Genomic DNA, 18,204 nt, shown 5'->3' with positions numbered 1-18,204 from the left:
TTGGGAGAGGCCGTGATGCACCGCCTGCCTCCAGGCTGAATGCTCAGATGTCAAGGTTTCCCATCTGTTGAGGTCCATTCCTAAGGCCTTCAGATCCCACTTGCAGATGTCCTTGTATCGCAGCTGCGGTCTCCCTCTGGGGCGGTTTCCCTGCACTAATTTTCCATACAGGAAATATTTTATTTTATTTATTTATTTATTTATTTGATTTGTATCCCGCCCATCTGGTCTGGTCGACCACTCTGGGCGGCTTTCTTTTGGAATCCAACCATCAGCCATTCTCATGACATGCCAAAGCCAACGTAGACGGCGCTGTTTCAGTAATGTATACATGCTAAAAATTCCATCTCATTCTAGGACTACTCTATTTGGAACTTTGTCCTGCCAGGTGATACCAAAAATGCGTCGGAGACAACGCATATGGAAGGTGTTCAGCTTCCTCTCCTGCCGTGCACAGAGGGACCAGGACTCGCTGCAGTACAGGATGTGCTCAGGACACAGGCTCTATAGACCTGGATTTTGGTGTATGCCATCAGCTTCTTATTAAGCCATACTCTCTTTGTGAGTCTAGAGAACATGGTAGCTGCTTTCCCAATGCATTTATCCAGCTCACCATCTAGGGAGAGAGTGTCAGAGATTGTTGAGCCAAGGTACACGAAGTCATGAGCAACCTCCAATTCTTTCGTGGAGATAGTAATAGAGGGAGGTGAGTCCATACCCTGGCCCATGACTTGTGTTTTCTTCAGGCTGATTGTTGGTCCAAAGTCTTGGCTGGCCTTGCTAAAACAATTCATAAGTTGTTGGAGGTCTTCAGCAGAGTGGGCAACAATGGCTGCATCATCGGTGAAGAGGAAGTCCTACATGCATTTCACTTGGATTTTGGTCTTTGCTCTCAGTCTAGAGAGATTAAAGAGCTTTCCATCAGATCTAGTCCGGAGATAGACACCTTCTGTTGCAGTTCCAAAGGCCTGCTTCAGCATGACAGCAAAGAAAATCCCAAACAGGGTCGGCGCGAGGAAACAGCCTTGTTTTACTCTGCTTCGGATGTCAAAGGGATCTGATGTTGAGCCATCAAAAACTATAGTGTCCTTTATATCCTCATGAAAGGACCTGATGATATTAAGGAGTTGAGGTGGACATCCAATCTTGGGAAGTATTTTAAAAAGGCCATCCCTGCTAACTAAGTCAAAGGCCTTTGTGAGATCTATGAAGGCCACAAAGAGTGGCTGTTGTTGTTCCCTGCATTTCTCCTGCAGCTGTCTGAGGGAAAATACCATGTTGTTGGTAGATCTATTAGCTCGAAATCCACACTGTGATTCTGAATAGACTCTGTTTGCAAGCACCTGGAGTCTCTTCAGCACAACACGGGCAAGCAGCTTCCCTACAATGCTGAGAAGAGAGATACAGTGGTACCTCGCTTAATGACGATAATCTGTTCCAGGAAAATCGCTGTTAAGCAAAAACATCATAAAGCGAAATTAAAAAGCCCATTGAAATGCATTGAAAACTGTTCATTGTGTTCCAATGGGCTAAAAACTCACTGTCCAGAGAAGATCCTCCATACGGCAGCCATTTTCAGTGCCTGTATAGTGAGGAATCCATCCCTAAGCACAGCGGGGAGCCATTTTAAGCACCCGGTGGCCATTTTGAAAACCTGATGATCAGCTGTTTTTGATCGTCGTAAAACGAAAATCGGTTCCTGAAGCAGTGAACCGATCATCACTAAGCGAAATTCCCCCATTTAGACCATCATTTTGCAATCGCAATTGTGATCGCAAAAACATCATCATAAAGCAGATTCATCGTAATGCGGAGTAATCGTTAAGCGGGGCATGACTGTACCACAGAAGTTGTTGCAGTCATCCCTGTCACCTTTGTTCTTATACAATGTGACAATGTTTGCATCCCTCATGTCCTGTGGTACTCCACCTTCCCTCCAGCAAAGACAAAATACTTCATGCAGCTCGGTGGTGATTATCTATTTACAGCACTTCAACGGGGATGTTATCCTTTCCAGGTGCCTTGCCAGAGGCAAGGGAATCCAAAGCCGCTTTTATTTCTACTAAAGTTGGTTCACTGTCCAGCTCTTCCAAGACAGGCAGGCACTCTATGTTATTTAATGCCTCTTCGGTTACTACATTCTCTCTAGGATATAGCTCAGAGTAGCGCTGCACCCAGCGTTCCATCTGTTGTGCTCGGTCCTGGATGATCACGCCTGTAGCAGACTTCAAGGGAGCAGATTTCTTCTGTATTGGACCTAAAGCCTGCTTGATACCATCATACATTCCCTTGAAGTTACCTGTGTCTGCTGCTATCTGTATCTGAGAGCAGAGGTGAAGCCAATAATTGTTGGAACATCTCCTGGCAGTCTGTTGGACTTGGCTTCTATTCATCTCTTAAAATTAAAGGACATCATTAAAATGTATTCTGATAGAAATTTTCCACGTTTCCTGCTGTTCTCTCATCTCTTGGGGTTCTTTCCACCCCACCCCCAGAAATGTACCAAGCAATGCATCAGGTTCGGTTTATTATTGTTGTTGTTTGGGCAATAAATGATTTTAACAACCTTAAGACAAGTTATGCAAACAATTTATAAGAAATAATTTTCAAGACTGTGGTTCCGATTAGAGCTTCAATTTTGACAGTGTAAAGCTCCGCCAAGCTGCAAGAGTGCCCCTTAACTGATGGGCTTAAGTGCAAGTAAAAGAATGAGAGGAGGATAGAATACTGGGAGAGACCGAAGACAGCTGGGGATAACCTTGTGCATTGGATTCAGTACATTCTTGATCTTATTCAATATAGATGTGGCTCTTAAAACCCAAAGATTCATATTTTCCATGCAATGGTAAAGGGATCTGCTTTCTCCTCCCCATGTCAGTTTTATACACTCTGTATGGTTCATCACAGCTGGCTGGATAGCTCAGTGGTGTAGGTATCTGGTTGCGGAGTTAGAGGGTTGTGAGTTTGATTCCCCACTGCACTTCCTGATAGTAGAGTCTGCTTGTGCGGCTTTGGGCAAGCTGCTCAGTCCCTGGGTGCCCCCAGAAGAAGAGAACCATGGGCCACTTCAGAGTACTCTATATCTAGGAAACTCTGGAAAGGGCTACCATAAGTCAGAATTGACTTGACAGCGCACACCATTATGATGATGATGTATTTCATCACTGTGTTTGTTCCCTTCTCTTTCTGCCTCCTCCTTACCCTTTGCCGTTCAGGGCCTTGCATCAAGCTGCAAAACTCATCCTTGTGCAAAACAACAACAAAAACAATCCTCTTAAATCTTTGAAAGGAAGCATACTTTCAGAGATAGAAGGTTTGAAAATTTTATAGTAATATTGTGAAAATGCGAAGGTATGAACATTTTCAATATTTATTGTAGGTAATTAATTCAGAAAATGTACACAATACATTCTGAGGGCAGAATTTTGCCTTTCCTTGGCATAAGCCACTAGCTGTTCTGAGAACAGATTATTACAGCAAGTTGTGTGAAGCAAATTGCATAATAAATACCATCCTTTATGCAGTGAAAACATTAATTCAGTTGTTTTTTAAAACACGAACGTAGTTAATTTACATCTCTGAAATCAACAAGTGAACTGAGACACATTTGTTCCTGTGTTTTTGTGATGTATTTGTTCAGTGGCCAAAAATGGCATACAAGAATGCATGCATAAGAGAAAACACTATACAGTATTGTGCATCATACCAAAAACGAGGTATAAAATTTTTTATAGCTTTGTTGATACATCAGATAATTGCTGGCAAAAACTGTCTGCATTAAGGCACATGTTGGAAAATGCACAAAGCAAAATACAGATCCTTTAAAAAGTGGTGGTTGATTTTTTTTTTAAGATCAGAAAAATCAGAAACTGAATCTACCTGACACTGACAAGAGTTGTCTTTCCCCACTGCACACACGAATATAAGAATGTGTGAAAATGTTGGCTAGAGCAGCCTTGCCAGCTCATGCCTAAAGGTGTGAGCGGGTGGGAGAGCTGGGTAACATCCTTCCTCACCCACCTCCTGTCGGGACAGACTCTCCCCCAGGCATGGAGTTGGAATCACAGACTGTTCCTTGGCAGGTAGGTACCCAACTACATGAAAAGGCAGCGGTGATGCATTTCCTGGCAGCGTCCCCCCTCTCCCGCCACTGCTCATCCACACCCATTTTTTAATCTGGGAATAGGATATCTGGGTATCTTGATTCCAACAAGAACCACCCTATTCCAACCCCCTCTGGCTCTCTGCGAACGTTGTGTAGCACCTTGCTTGCTGAATTGTTCTCTTCTTCGTGTCCCCAGGTGTGTTGCTGATCGAGGCGTATTACTGTTGCTGTCCCACTCGGTGCTTTACTCCAGCTGCTGACGGACTTGCTCCCTTTCTCTGAGGATTATTTACACATTCAAGATGGAGCTGCAGAAGATGGGAGAAGAGATGGTCACCGAGAGGCTCAATGGGACTATACCTGATAATGACAAGGCAGCTGTCCTGGAGGATGGGTGAGTCTCTCTCTTTTTGTCTCACTCTCCGTGTGTGTGATGATGGAAAGACAGCACAGGGATGGCCACCCTGGGAGAGGTAAGCCAGCCAAGGCAGGTAGAACTAGAAGGGGAAACCCGTTGTTCCTCTGAGGCAGAATTCATTCTGTTCGGTGCATTAACTTTCATCAAGGTATGGAGAGCTTCAGGGAGGTTTTTTAATGAGTTCAGTTTCCTTATTGCAAAGGGAACAAATTGTATTTTATAATCTGCCGCGTATTTGCAAAATATATATACAGTATATGCAAATTGAGCAGGTGGGAAGGCAGCACACATGCCAAGAACACTTGGCAGGGAGCAGGATCCCTGATGTCTTCCAGGCGGCTTCTGCCACCAGAAATCCTCTTAACCACTTTTTCCTACAAACCTTGAAATACACCCATTTCTTCTTTTCTGCCTTTTCTAAAATAGTGCAAAAACTCTTCATCCTCTGCGGAAGTAGGTGAGGTGTGGCCCACTTCCCATGAATTTTGCATTAACCCTGACAAAGGACATGAGCTAGGACTTGCTCTCCTGTTCTTTCCTTGCCTCCTTTCTCTCTCTCTTCGTGGGACATTTTGCATGACCAAAGGGCGCACTTACAAGGATCCAACACTCTCGGATCACTGATGGGGGCTTGGTAGAACATGACATAAAGTGTATTTAGATAGTGGCTGTTCCTGCACTGAATTCAGCATTGGCACACTGAGTGGTGCAGTTGATCAGATTAGACCGGAACCAGGAGTATGTGGAAAGTAACATCTCTTCCGCTTTTTTGGAAGGCCCAGACGCAAGATACGTGATAGTCCCTAGCTTAAGATTTTTCGTTTTAACAGGTTAGATGCATTCATGGAAGATGGCTGTATTATCTATGATAACTGAAAGGAGAGCCTCCACGTTTAGGGGCAGTATGCTCTAAAAACAAACTACAGTGGTGAACTGCATAACAATTACCCTGCTCCACAACGAATCCGCTTAACGATTAGGTTATTGCGATCACTTTTGCGACTGCAAAATGATGTTTAGATAGCAAAAAAACACTTTATAATGATTGGTTCCCTGCTTCGGGAACCAGTTTTTCGCTTTCCAAAGTGGCTGCCCGCTGTTCAAGATGGCTCGCCGCTGTGTTAGGGACGGATTCTTCACTCTACAGGGAGCAGAAAATGGCCGCCCTATGGAGGATCTTCGCTTTACAATGAGGTATTTCGCTCATTAGAACGCATTAACCAGTTTCTAATGCATTCTAATGGGCTTTTTACTTTCGCTTGATGACGATTTCGCTCTACAGCGATTTTGCTGGAATGGATTAACATCATCAAGTGAGGCACCACTGTATTGGAACAAATGACACCCTAATCCAAAGCCCAGATCCAGGTGCCCTGTTTGTGCCACTGCATAGGATGTCTAGGAGAGGGGCCATCCAGCCACTCTTCTGGTTGTGCAGCCAATTGGCCTAAGGTAGCTGGGGACAGGGTTGGAACCAATCAGTATTGACTAGTTCCCTGAGGGTGGAGTTTGGGCAGGCAGATAAGAGGAAGAAGAGTTTCCTCTCTAATCTGCTTTGGGGATAATCTTTTCAGAACCTTTTGCTTGATCTCAGAGATAAGCTGCTGTTGTGTACTTTTGCTGGATCATGGAAGCGTGGTTGCTTCGATGGCCAAGCGCCTTGCTGGTTATGATGGCAGCATCTACTCTGCTTTCTTGTAGACTGCTGGGGGGAGGGGAACAGTCCCAGTTCTAGTGGCTTGGAAATGCCTAACATTTCTGCTGTGAATGGGACAGAGTGGAGTGAGCAGGGTTTCCTGCCTCCCTCTCTTACTCCTTGTACCCCCTGAAAAACTGCCCCAGGAGGGGGAGACGGAGGGGCCTTTGGGAATGCTGTGAGATATAAGGCAGGGAGCTAGAGGTATGGGGTTGTTCAGTGGGAATGGATTCCTCCTTGCATGAACAGAAGAGCAACCTAAAACGTAAACCAGTGACGGTGGCCAGATGTAAAAACAATAACCCAGAGCTGCTAAGAATTTTGGCTTAAAGTACCTGCTCCCTGCTTATCTCCACTCAGTTCCTCCCGCCAAAAGGAACAACTGCACTAACTAGAAATTAGTGAAAATGCTGAAGTTTCTTGTAACGCTCAAACGTCACTCTCCAGACAAGCCAGGAACAGAATGCCAACTGTAAACCCTGGTTTGGGTTTGGGTGTGAAGGGAAATGTTTGCTTCCTCCTGATTTCAGCAACTCCCAGTGGTGGGAGAAGTCGAGGAAAGCTGATTAGGCAGCATGTGCTAACATGCGCTCCTCAACGATAAGCCAAGATTGCTGTTGCCAAACATGGCCACTGTTGGCCCTACATTTACACTACAAGAAAGGTCTGGAAGTGTATTTGTTGTTCTTCTGTGCTCTCAAATTAGAACCAACTTAATAGGGACCCTAACAGGGTTTTCAGGTTAAGTGAGATATTTAAGGAGTGGCTTTTCCAGTTCCAGTTCCCCAGTACGTTTCTATGGCTGAGCGGGCATCAGAACCCTGTAGTACTCCAGAGTCCTGGGCTATCGTTCTATCCACTACACCAGGCTGAGAACCAGGAAGTGTATTTAACATGTCAGAATTTTGCTGGAGCTTTAGAGTTCTTAAATGCTGGTCAGATATTTTCAAGGCATTGTTAAAACAATAACAAATAATTGTGATCATTTATAGGTTTGACACCAGAACTAATTACAAACAGTCTTGTGTGTGTTTGTGTGCATGCACGCATGTCAAAATCCCATTGTGTAGCTATGCCTGCATAATTCAAAGTTGCACAAAGTACACACCAAGACAAATTGTATGCAACAAGTAGTTTTACAGACACAGTTATGCAACTAATCATGCAGTCAACTACGTAGTTGCTCAGTCAGACACACAGATTGCCCAGATGATAATATTCAGTAATTTCTGCAAGCATAACTTTACACTACACTAAGTGCAATAAGATTTTAGCCCTCAACTGACTGTTACTGTGAAGCAATGATATTATGTTACATTAATCACACGTAACATATTAGTGAATCATTTTGTAGAAATACTATCCTTTAAACAGGGATAAGTACTGTACCATTCTGTAAATGGGAGTGATTTAATCAAGACTTGTTCTCTTCAACCTTGATCTTGGGATGTTGGGGGTGGACGTCAGCAACAGAACCAAATTTTTAAAATCCTTAAAGCAAAAATAAAATAAGAATATAGTGGACGCTTCTGGTGCTGCCATTCAGAAGTCATTGAGCAGCTATTCTGCCTTTTTCTTCCTTAACAGATTTTTGGTGGAAATATAACAGAAGTGGTAGTAAAATATAGAAGGACTAAAAGTGGAAAGCCAGGATGCTTGGACGTTCTGCAAAAGTTTGTGAATGAAATGGGATAACAGCACTATTAAAGCCTTATCTGAAAGCATTTAGTGAGATTTTGTTTTAAAAAAATTAAAAAATAAGTTTTAAAAGGCCGTTATAATAAGTAGTCAAGTGCTGTTATCATAATGGCTCCATAGAACATTGGGTAAGACTTGGCTATACTCAAATAACAGGCAGCAGTTGATTCTGGATTGGACTGGTGCGGGTAATCTCAAATGCTACAGAATCTGGGGCCTTCCAGATGTGATGGAAGGACAACCCCATAATTCCCAGGTTGGTGGCTCTGCTGATGCTTGTGGTCAGAGTCGGTAGGCTAAAATGTCTGGAGAATCCCAGGTTGGGAAAAGATGTTGTAGAACAACGGTATCTCTTTGGAAATCTATCTTCCAGTCTCCTTTCCCTGGGATAGAACTCCCAGATAGCTCAGCGGTTCAGGTATCTCTGTCTGCAGACTCAGAGGCTGGGAGTTCAGTTTCCGGTTGTGCCGCCTTGACAGGGTCTGGACTCAATCATCTATAGGATCCGTTCAGGCTCTGCAGTTCCAAAATGGTGATGAAGATTGACTGAGCAATTTACTTTCCTGTTTGCTAGAAGGCAGCAACCTGGCTAGGCTAGAGGCAGTGCTGATAGAATAGTTGTGTGTTGCCCTTTCCTTTCAGCCTATTGTGAGCAGCAGATAAAGCGGATAGATTGGGACCACACCTCTTCCTTACGGTTCTGTTATCCAGAATGTGTGCCCTTGGGAGTCTTCGATTAGTTAGTGTTTAACCTTTTAACTTGGGAAAGAAACTTGGGAAGTTACAGCAGAGAGACCTTACTCTGTAAGCTGTGCCATTTCTCTAGCTGTCTAAGCGATTTAGACTCTAAATCCCTTACCTGAATCAAGCTCTTGTACTGTTCATCTGTACACCTCCAGCTTCCTCTTCTTTCACCCATTTCAGTTCCCCTCCCCATTCTTCAAAAATGCAAATACCAGATTTTATACGAGGAGCATTGACACTGAGATACAACAAGCATGTTCTTTTGATGGATGGTTGTTTTCTGAGGGTGGGTTTTTTGTTTGTTGCTGATACTGGATGGAAGCACCAGTGTCTTGAGGATCACATCCATGACATTGATCTTGTGTCTCCTTCCCTTTCAGCTACGAGGAAGAGGAGCGTGTTCTGGCTGAGCAGGAGGAGTTCCTACCCCACATTGCCAGCAAGAAACTGAACCAATTCACTGACGTAGGTGATGAGGGTTGTGCTCAGATAACCTTTCTTTCACTCTGGGCAGACCTTGAGCCTCTCTTGACTCTCAAACTTGTACAAACCCAATGCAAGCAATCTGTTTCTTTGACCTCTAGTGTGTAACCATGCAGAGATCTTTTCTTGACCATGTTTTGTGGAGATGGCAGAGGCTCCTTACATGCCCAAAGAGAGAGCAACTTCTGCATTTGAGGTCTTTCTTGTTGACCTCATCTCTGTCTTCCGTGCCCCTTGACTGTTTCAGAGGATCTTGGATGAGGAGTTGCTGGAGTGCACAGTTAGCAGAATCACAAGGAATCTTTTTTAATGTTCTAAATCATGGATTGTTCCATTCAGACTGCAGGTGGGGAAACTGTCCATTGTTTTTCCACTGAAAGCAGTTCATGAGTGCAAAAAAAAAAGAGAGCACATGGTAGATTCCATGACATAGACAAAATTAAAATAGAGAACTTTTCCTTGCTGTGCTAGCTTTACACATCAAGATTTCATTAAATATGAGAGCCTTCAAACATTATAAGTCGCCTCCACTTTGCAGTCTTGAGTAGCAAATCTCAGCAGTGGCTGCAACGCATGATTCTTCTGGTAGCGAGTTTCATTTCTCACCCAGTTCTGGAACCTGCAGGCCTTTGATTCCAGTTTGGAATGTGACACTATTTTGTTCCTCTCCTTGTCCCTTTCTATTCTTTTTAAATCTCTACTTGTTTCTCTGAGACCTCTTTATTCTTTGTCATCAGGTACCATAAGCATGTATGTATGTCCTGTACTTCCTGGATTGATGATTCTGGATAATCTTGTAGCTCTGTGCCCAGAGGCCCTCCAAAATCCTCCCATTTGCCAAAACTGGAAGCCACTCTTGTCCCTCCAAACCATGACAGCCCTAATGAAGGCCAGAATCCTATTTGTGCCATTATGCTCATGCAGCTTGAGGCTATACCCATGGTAGTTGCGGTAGTGCTGAATGCCCCCAAGTGTGCCAGGAACGCATGACCAGTTGCACCATTGCATAGCGCTATTCCTTGTTGCTGGGTGTAATGCCCTTCCACATTGACACAGGCACAATATGAACAGGATTTTCCACAGGATGTTAGCCAAACGTTTTTTTCCTGCTGCTGCCCAAACAAGTAAAGCAGATCCTGGCAGATTTTCATTATGGATTGCAAAAGGCCATGGTGGCTTGGAGATTCTGGGTCTTGTGGTCCAAAAATGTTACTTTTTTAATCTCTGTGTAATAGCAACCTTCTTGCCATCCCTTTTGTTTTATTGCTCATCCATTAGCAGGATTAATACTTTGCTTTTCTGTGCAGACCCTCCCCCCGAAAAAAAAAAACCCAGTGTCCTCAAATTCTTCCAGCCATTTTTTCTGACTAGGTTTCTGTCTTTCGTACTTTTGGCTTTGCAGTTTGAGGGGAAGACTTCCTTTGGCATGTCCATCTTTAACCTCAGCAATGCCATCATGGGCAGCGGTATCCTGGGCCTGGCCTATGCCATGAGAAACACGGGGATCATCCTCTTTGTGTAAGTGACCTTCCCGCAGCGCTCGGTCCAGAGGCAGAGCCTGGAAAGTTACCGGGAAAGGGGATGGATATAATGACATTCTGAAGCTGTCCGTAGCTGAGCAGTGGCAGATGTTGTCAATGCCGTCAGCGTAATATGGCATTCATTCTCCTTAAAATAACTTCTGAAATTTTGCCCGGGAGAAATGGATAGCCCTGGAAGTTTGGTCAAGGGTGAGGAGGAGATGGGAATCCATGTCTGCTTTTTCTGCTGATAGACATAAACTGATAGAATTGTGCGCCAGTCGTATGTTTTGGGGAGCACAGACAACCACATCATAATAACAACAGCAAAAACCAAAGCAAACAAAGTCCGCAAAAACTGCAACACCTTTTAAGACCACCAAATTTGTTTCGGTGTGAACTTTTGTGGAATATAGTCCATTTCAGATACATCTGGGAGAAGTAGATTGTGATCTACAAAACCTCTTAGTGAAGTACATTTTTGAGACTTAAATGGGTTGCAATACTTATTTCTGTGTTGTTGCTGTAACAGACTAATACAGCTACCTCTCAGCAACCACAATGGCTGAAAAGCTCTTCAGCAACAGCTGAAGCAGCAGTTGACTAAAACTCAGTGGAAAAAAAATTAGATTTGAAGCTTAAGTTTGAGGCAGTCCAGCTTCGATGTCTGTTTATTCCTGCAAGAAAAAAAAATCAGGCTGGCATTTGTTTTTGTCCTCCTTCTCTTATCAGGGTGCTTCTGATCTGCATCGCATTGCTCTCTTCCTATTCCATCCACTTGCTGTTGAAGTGTGCTGGGGTTGTGGGTAAGTTGTGGGCTTCAGGAGAATCTCTTCACCAGCAGAAGGGTTCTGTGAGGTACAAAGCAAAATCAGTTTGGCTATGGTGATGGGTGTTTGAGGAGACTAAATATTGAATAAGTGATGTTTTGTTTAAAAAGTTGGACATGATTCAAAAGAGGTTTTTTTTGTTGGTTGTTCATTCTGGTCCAAATCCTGTTCCATAGTTACACACAAAGAAGGCAAATGGCATAACTTTCAGTGGCTTTTAGCTGGCAGTTAATGAGTCCCTGCTGGGATTCTTGAGTACACCCCCACCAACCAGATTCCCTATGGTGACTTGTTAATTGCCAGCGAGAACCAACTGAATGCTATGCTGTTTGCCTTCTGCATGTGTAACTAGCTAACAGGATTTCAGCCACTGTTGTGTTGTGTTGTTTTGTTTTTACAGTGCCAAAAACCTGTTCATTTTTGTAACTCTGCCAATGTCAATATCTGGCCAAACAAGTTTAACAGGTTTTTGAATCAACACAAAATACATCCAAATCTTATGTCCAGAAGAAGAAATAGATGGATCGGCAAGAATACAAGCAGCATTCAAAAATGTTGTCTGTCCCTAGCTTATATTGGTATCATCTAGTTGCCCGAGGTACTTATGCACATTGGACTGTATACCAGCAGAGATTAGGGCAGGCCACAAGGACCCACATATGAGAACTAGGAGGATCTGAAATGCTGTAACACTGCTTCAAACTGCAGGTAGGAAAAGTTGTCCTAAAAGTGGATTAAAGTGAGGCTATAATCACCCCATCACCCCATCTCATCAATTACATTTTGTGTGGTTTCAGACAATGTTGCCTTCAACTTCAACCCTCTCTTGCTGTTCCAACACTTCTTCCATCCTTTTCTTTAGCAGAGGAAATCTATAAAGGACTGGCAGGGTGAGGTGGGGAAATAGAACAGTAGCTTAGTTTCTTCTAGTTTTTAAAATGAGGATCCCTCCATTAGAAAACACCCCAGAAAATATTTATATAGCAGATTTGCTACGCCGTGCTACGAATTGCTTCAAAGAGATGTTTCATTTCTCAGGTGACCTTGGGGGACTGTAGTGAAGTTGGAGGATCTGAGAATACTTGCCATGCTACACCATGGTGGGAAAGCCATTCTCTAGCACAGCAGTCCCCAACCTTTTTCAGTCCACAGACCAGCTGGGGAAGGCAGGGCACACACCCCCACGCTCGTGTGCATGCGCAAACAGCATGCGACGCTCACATGGGCATGCTGGAGCGCACGCGCAGGTGCAAACGGACTGTGCAGGGGTGAGTGCGTGCGGGGGTGGGGCAGGAGGTCTGTCTCGGCGGCCCAGTCTGGCTCAGGCCAACGGACTGGCATCGGACTGCAGATCGAGGGTTGGGAAACCTCTGCTCTAGCAATATCCTTTCAACTCCTTCACCTCGTATGTGCAACACTCAAGAATCTTGAGCCTGTATCCTGTTAAAATATTGCTGAATGGAATGTCCTGCCAACATAGTAAATGTGGGATCATAGTCCTTGCACAAGTACTGCCACGGCAGACATGGTGAACTCCATGAAAGAAAAACTATGTGTGGCTCTCCAGTGGCAACATATGTGGGAACAATGTGATCCCATGCTACTACATTGCTGGGATGTTGTGTTCATCAGAAGCCCGATAGGTGGTTTTTAAGTTGACTTGAGCATCATGTGGAAAGATGGGTTATAAGTTTTTTAATGTGGTGTATGAACAGAGCAGCTTTTTCTGAAAAACGCAGTTGGTCTTTTATACACTGTTATTACCAGTGAGTTCCATACTTTCCTAATTAAGCAGGTTAAGGAATGTGTTCTGTTGAAGGAAGCCATGCCTGTCAAGACAGGTAATGCAAACATGTGCATGGGTTGGAGTGGTGGCAACACCAAGCCAAGAGTTATGAGTAGTAATTAAAATGATATGATTTCCTCAAATATCTCTCTCTCTCTCTCTCTCCCCCCCCCATTTCATATATTTAGGAATTAGAGCATATGAACAGCTGGGTCTCAGGGCATTTGGCCACGGGGGCAAAGTGGTTGCTGCTGTGATAATCTCGATACACAACATAGGTGGTAAGGACCTGTTCTTACTAATGGGTTACTCCCATACCAGCTGAAAAGGCAAAAACAAGCAGGACAGTGTGTGCTCTAAGGTGAAATAACATCCTGCCATGGTAACATGAATTCTGTACTATAAAAAAGGCATAGAACTTCATGGCCTCTTGCATATTATGTAATAAGTGTGGTTGCATGTTGGCTGGGTAGCTCAGTGAGTTTGGTCCCCGGCTGCAGAGCCAGAGGTTGGGAGTTAATTTCCCATCGGGCCTCCAAGCAGAAGAGCCAGCCTGTATGGCCATGGGCAAGCTACACAGTCACACAGCACCCTCCTCAGAAGGGAAGGATAAACCAGTTCTCGTTACTGAGAAAACCCTGAAAAGCATCACCTTAAGTGAGAATTTACTTGACAGTTGACTGTAGATGTTGTTGTTATGGCCATACAATTGCTTCCATTGCAAAATGTGTTGCATTTATGCTACCTAAGAATCTGCTAGTTGTGTGGGGTGTGTATAAGGAACTCTAGGAGGTTACAAACCCTGATGTCTTAAACATCTGTGGCTGTGCAGTTGGGTTCTGCATAAAGTGCTGCATTTGCACCACGGTGACTGCAGGAATTACATCATTCATCCTGGCTGTTGATCTTCTTCTTGCCCACCAGCCAGATACAGTCACAATCCTGACAACTTGCTTTCTTCACAGCAATGTCCAGTTACTTGTTCATTGTGAAATCTGAGCTGCCACTTGTGATCCAAACCTTCCTAGGACTGACAAGGAACAACGGGTAAGCAAAATGCACAGTTCAGTTCCCAGCTGCCCACCGATATCATCTTGTTTTCACAAGTAATTGTTTTAGATAATTACTATAAACTGCAAAAGAACTACAACAAATATTCTGTGGCCTATCCCTTTGAAAAAATAGGCTTGGTGACCAGTATGCCTCCCCCCACTTACAAATTTGCTCCAGAATGAAGTAAAAGGAGGCCATCTCCCACTGTTACTTAAGTTCCTAGGAGTTACCAAAGCAGTTCACTTATACTTTGCTGCCTCCAATCTGGTGCTTGACCTACAACTTCTATAATACCACAGGTAGCATCCAAGTGCTGTTGTAGGATTATCGGAGTTGTGGTCTAAATATCTGGAAGGCACTAGCTAAAGATTGTCCTAGTGCAGAAATGGGCCTTAGGCTTTCAGGAAATCCCTGCCCCTCTGTTTTTGTGTTTTTCAGTGGCACACCACTCTCTTTTTCTGTTTTTTTTTTTTTAAAGAGATTTGTTGCTCCCAGAAGTCTTCCAGAGTGACAAAATACGTTTTTTAAATAGGTCACCATGCACCATCTAACACCCCCAAAACACCAGTTTTGCAAAACCAGAAGCAGATTTATAGTCATCTACACCTACGCCTTCTCTTCCCTCTTCCTTGTCTTCTTTCTCTCCTGGGTGGTCTGTGCAGCTGCTGGAAGGTTTGAGGCAGCAGAAACTTGGCCCTGAAACTGCCAAAGCTGCCCCTCCCTTGCTATTGTGCCTTCCCTGGTCATACCATGAAGAATTTCAATGAAGACACTTAATAATTTCATCTCAGAATCACCTTGGAAGTAACCCTTGACCATATCAGTTGCTATTTTATGGACAAGAACATTCAGTGGCCTTCCCTTGTGGAGCCACCTTAGGGCCACTGTGACCTCAAATGAGACTAGAGGTGGTGTGTGTGTGTGTGTGTGTGTGTGTGTACACACACCACCTCTAGTCGCATCTGGGGTCACATATACACACACATATACACCCATGTTAGGACAACACACTCTTCCGTTCTCCCTCCCTGCCCCTACTCTTCCCTCGAAGTAAGGCTTGCTGGGAGCCTTTCACAACACTTCTATAGAGGGAAACAGCTGGTCTTTTTGGCTCCTTTCCTCCTTCTATAAATGGATCCATCTGGGGCCTGCTGCCCTACTCACATGCCTTCCACAACCAGGAGAATTATGGGCCCAAGCCCCTCCTCTTTGTTGCTCAACAGCATAATGACTCGGAGGACTGACCCAACAGCACCCTTTCAAGGGAAAAATGGGGAGAGGCAGCATGGATTCCCCCCCCCCCCGTAAAATAATCAGAAGCTCGTCCCTGTCCACACTTACACTTTGAACTCAGAATCAAACTGTCCACAACACATTCACATGCAAAGCTACCCCAAGGCCCATTTCTGAGGTCAGGTTAAACTTGGAACAGAAGCCTAGATAAGGGTAAAATCAGGTGAAAGGGGACTGTCTGCCATTGAAGGAAGCAGCAGGTGAGAAATGGGTTAAACAATTTCTGTTCCCCATACCTGTTTCTCCACAGCAAGATTCCCCATCTGAGGAAGTGTTAGGCCAACCTTCTCCAACCAGGAGTCATTTAGATGTTCTGGGCTACAACCCTCATTGTGCCCAGGTGGACACACACCAGGCTGGGGACAGTTGCACGAGGGCCAGGTTTTGTGTTAGTGTGTTATAGCATGCTGTTGGGCCCTCACACTTACAGTAGCCCATTCCAATGGCAGAAACGCTCTAGAGTTTGAGGCAGAATTCTTTCTTACCAATGGTTGGAGATCTGTGGCGTTCTCTGGTGATCATACATCCGAGTAATTGGGAGGCACAACCCTGCTTAGCTTCCAAAATCAGATGCTATTGATGTGGACAAGCTGGAATGGCAGTCTAGGGATTTTATTGAAGGATATAGTAAAAAACAGGGCTGTCCTGAGACATTTTTCTGCCTGAACTGGAATAGCAAATGGTGCTTCCCCAGTCACCCATGTCAAAGTGACTGGTACCTAAAGCCAGAACAGTTATTTTGGCGCTTGAGAAAATTCTACAAAAGGTAACTCGGGTCTCTCTGTTGTTGCCCCAACACTTCTGTGGCTCTCGGCAGGGACCCACTGCAGCCATGCAATACCTCTGTTGCACATGGTCTCACCTCCCTCTCCCCTGTCAAGTCCCCACCGTGAGGGGACTTATTCTTCAGATGTGAATAAAAAGTATTTTGCTCGTTATCCTGGCTAATTAATGTAGGCTTTGGAAAGGTAAAGGTAAAGGAGAGTCTACTGCAAAAGAGTGCAGGACACCTGTACTTCTGAATCATTCTGCAAATAGACAACATCCGTCTGTGGGAGGTGTAAAAAACTGAGTCAGAAAAATGATCCCACCCTTCTCCCAGCGTGGATGTCCTCATTAATGAAATTATTAAAGGCCCAGTAGCCCTGTTTTGTTTTGTTCACCTCCGTCCATGCTAGGAAGTCAGAGACCTCATGGTGTCCTTATTGTGACTCTGGCACTGTTTGTTTTCAGTGAGTGGTATATGAATGGGAACGTTTTAATCGTCATTGCCACGGTCTGTGTCATCCTGCCTCTGGCCATGATGAAACACTTGGGTAAGTGACAAGGAGTACCTGCTCTGGGTGGTTTGCTTCAGGATGGCTTAAGTAAACAACATCTGGGGCTCCTGGGCGTGTTTTTGCGTCACTGCTGATTCTCTTTTACCTGAAAGTTCAAGGCAAGATCCTGTTGATTTTTCCACCCCATTGACTAAGGCGTATGTACTTATTTCTACTGCCCTCTTCTGGAGGAAATCAGGTGTTATACCCTTGGCTCTGACTGACTGATATCGTTAGAAACTGAAGTCATGGTAATCCAGATCTGAGGCTCCTGTTGAGCGGTTCAAATTCTACCTTTCCCTTGAGTTAGCGATAAAGAGAACTAAAGGAGAGGCACAGAAATTGTAACAAGAGGTTCAAATCTTTTAGTGTTGTTAAATTAATCACAATAGGACGTAAAACCTTACAACTTAAAATACTGTATGTTATCCATGCCTAAGCAAGTGTAACAAAGAATAAAATTGTATTGGCTTCATCTGCAAAGAGGGAAACCTTCTGAAGGCATTATTGATTATCTATGCCCCTTTTCCTGCCCAGAAATAGCAAGACAATACCACTTAGGGTATGACTACGCAGCAAGAAAATAGGAATGAATCTGCTGTGAAATTGCACCCAAGAAGCTGAGTTTCCCTGGTTAATTTGTTTCAGCTGACCACACAGAAGTCAGCAGATTGAGAGGAAGAAATCAGCCTTGTTTGTAGCTTATTCACTCTTTGAATCCTCTCCTTCCCACTTCTGGTGCCTGGGCCTGCTTGTTTCTTTCTTCCCATCCTGTTCTGTTTCTTTACCTGACCCCCCCCCCCCTTTTAAACACTTGCCGTCCTTGCGTTAGGTCAGCTAGGTGACTGTGAGGAAGGGGCCTCCGGCACCCCCAGCAGACTGTCTGTTCTCGCCCTGGGCCCCTTGCAAGGCCCCCTTGGAGTTGACATCTGCTGGGTCTCCTGGCAGGCACTGCTAATTAGGCTGCCCAGATTAGGGAAAAGGAGACACCCAGTGACAAGAGCCACCTCGGAGAGAAGGCAGGGAGGTGTCTGGGAAAGAGGGCGGCAGGAAGAAGAGGCAGTGACCGGGATTATGGAAGAGGAAGATCTGGAAACAGAGGCAGAAAAGACTTGTGGTGACACAGTGGAGGGCCTCAAGCCAGCCCTCTTCACCAAGTGGGGGTGGTGTGCATGAGTACACCAGTGGGGAGAACATGTGGACAAAGGTCCTGGTGGAGTTTGGTCCGCCCCAGGGAAGGGGCTGTGGCTGAGGCTTGC

At 44.6% G+C, this 18,204-nt stretch overlaps 1 protein-coding gene and 1 long non-coding RNA gene across 3 annotated transcripts in view; one reads left to right on the top strand and one right to left on the bottom strand.

Annotated features, from left to right (window-relative positions):
- The window catches only part of SLC38A5 (solute carrier family 38 member 5), a 48,657-nt gene that overhangs the window by 16,386 nt on the left and 14,067 nt on the right, over positions 1-18,204 (top strand). The window contains exons 2-8 of the mRNA XM_020797653.3: positions 4,302-4,499; positions 9,042-9,126; positions 10,547-10,662; positions 11,397-11,470; positions 13,469-13,561; positions 14,246-14,327; positions 16,860-16,942. Of these exons, the coding sequence (XP_020653312.3) occupies positions 4,408-4,499; positions 9,042-9,126; positions 10,547-10,662; positions 11,397-11,470; positions 13,469-13,561; positions 14,246-14,327; positions 16,860-16,942 (625 nt within the window). The 5' untranslated portion in view covers positions 4,302-4,407. The remainder of the gene's footprint in view (positions 1-4,301; positions 4,500-9,041; positions 9,127-10,546; positions 10,663-11,396; positions 11,471-13,468; positions 13,562-14,245; positions 14,328-16,859; positions 16,943-18,204) is intronic.
- Positions 11,308-14,204, bottom strand: LOC140704714 (uncharacterized). Of its 2 annotated transcripts, none has more exons than XR_013542269.1 (2): positions 14,082-14,204; positions 11,308-11,515 (listed from the first exon to the last, which is right to left on the bottom strand). It is a non-coding gene; the product is annotated as an uncharacterized LOC140704714 (long non-coding RNA). The 2 variants fall into 2 exon arrangements; XR_012084078.2 differs by lacking the exon at positions 14,082-14,204 and adding an exon at positions 12,275-12,375.

The sequence above is a fragment of the Pogona vitticeps genome, chromosome 2, assembly GCF_051106095.1.
Source record: "Pogona vitticeps strain Pit_001003342236 chromosome 2, PviZW2.1, whole genome shotgun sequence".
In the NCBI taxonomy this organism is placed as follows: domain Eukaryota; kingdom Metazoa; phylum Chordata; class Lepidosauria; order Squamata; family Agamidae; genus Pogona; species Pogona vitticeps.
This window is presented reverse-complemented; position numbering and strand designations above follow the sequence as displayed.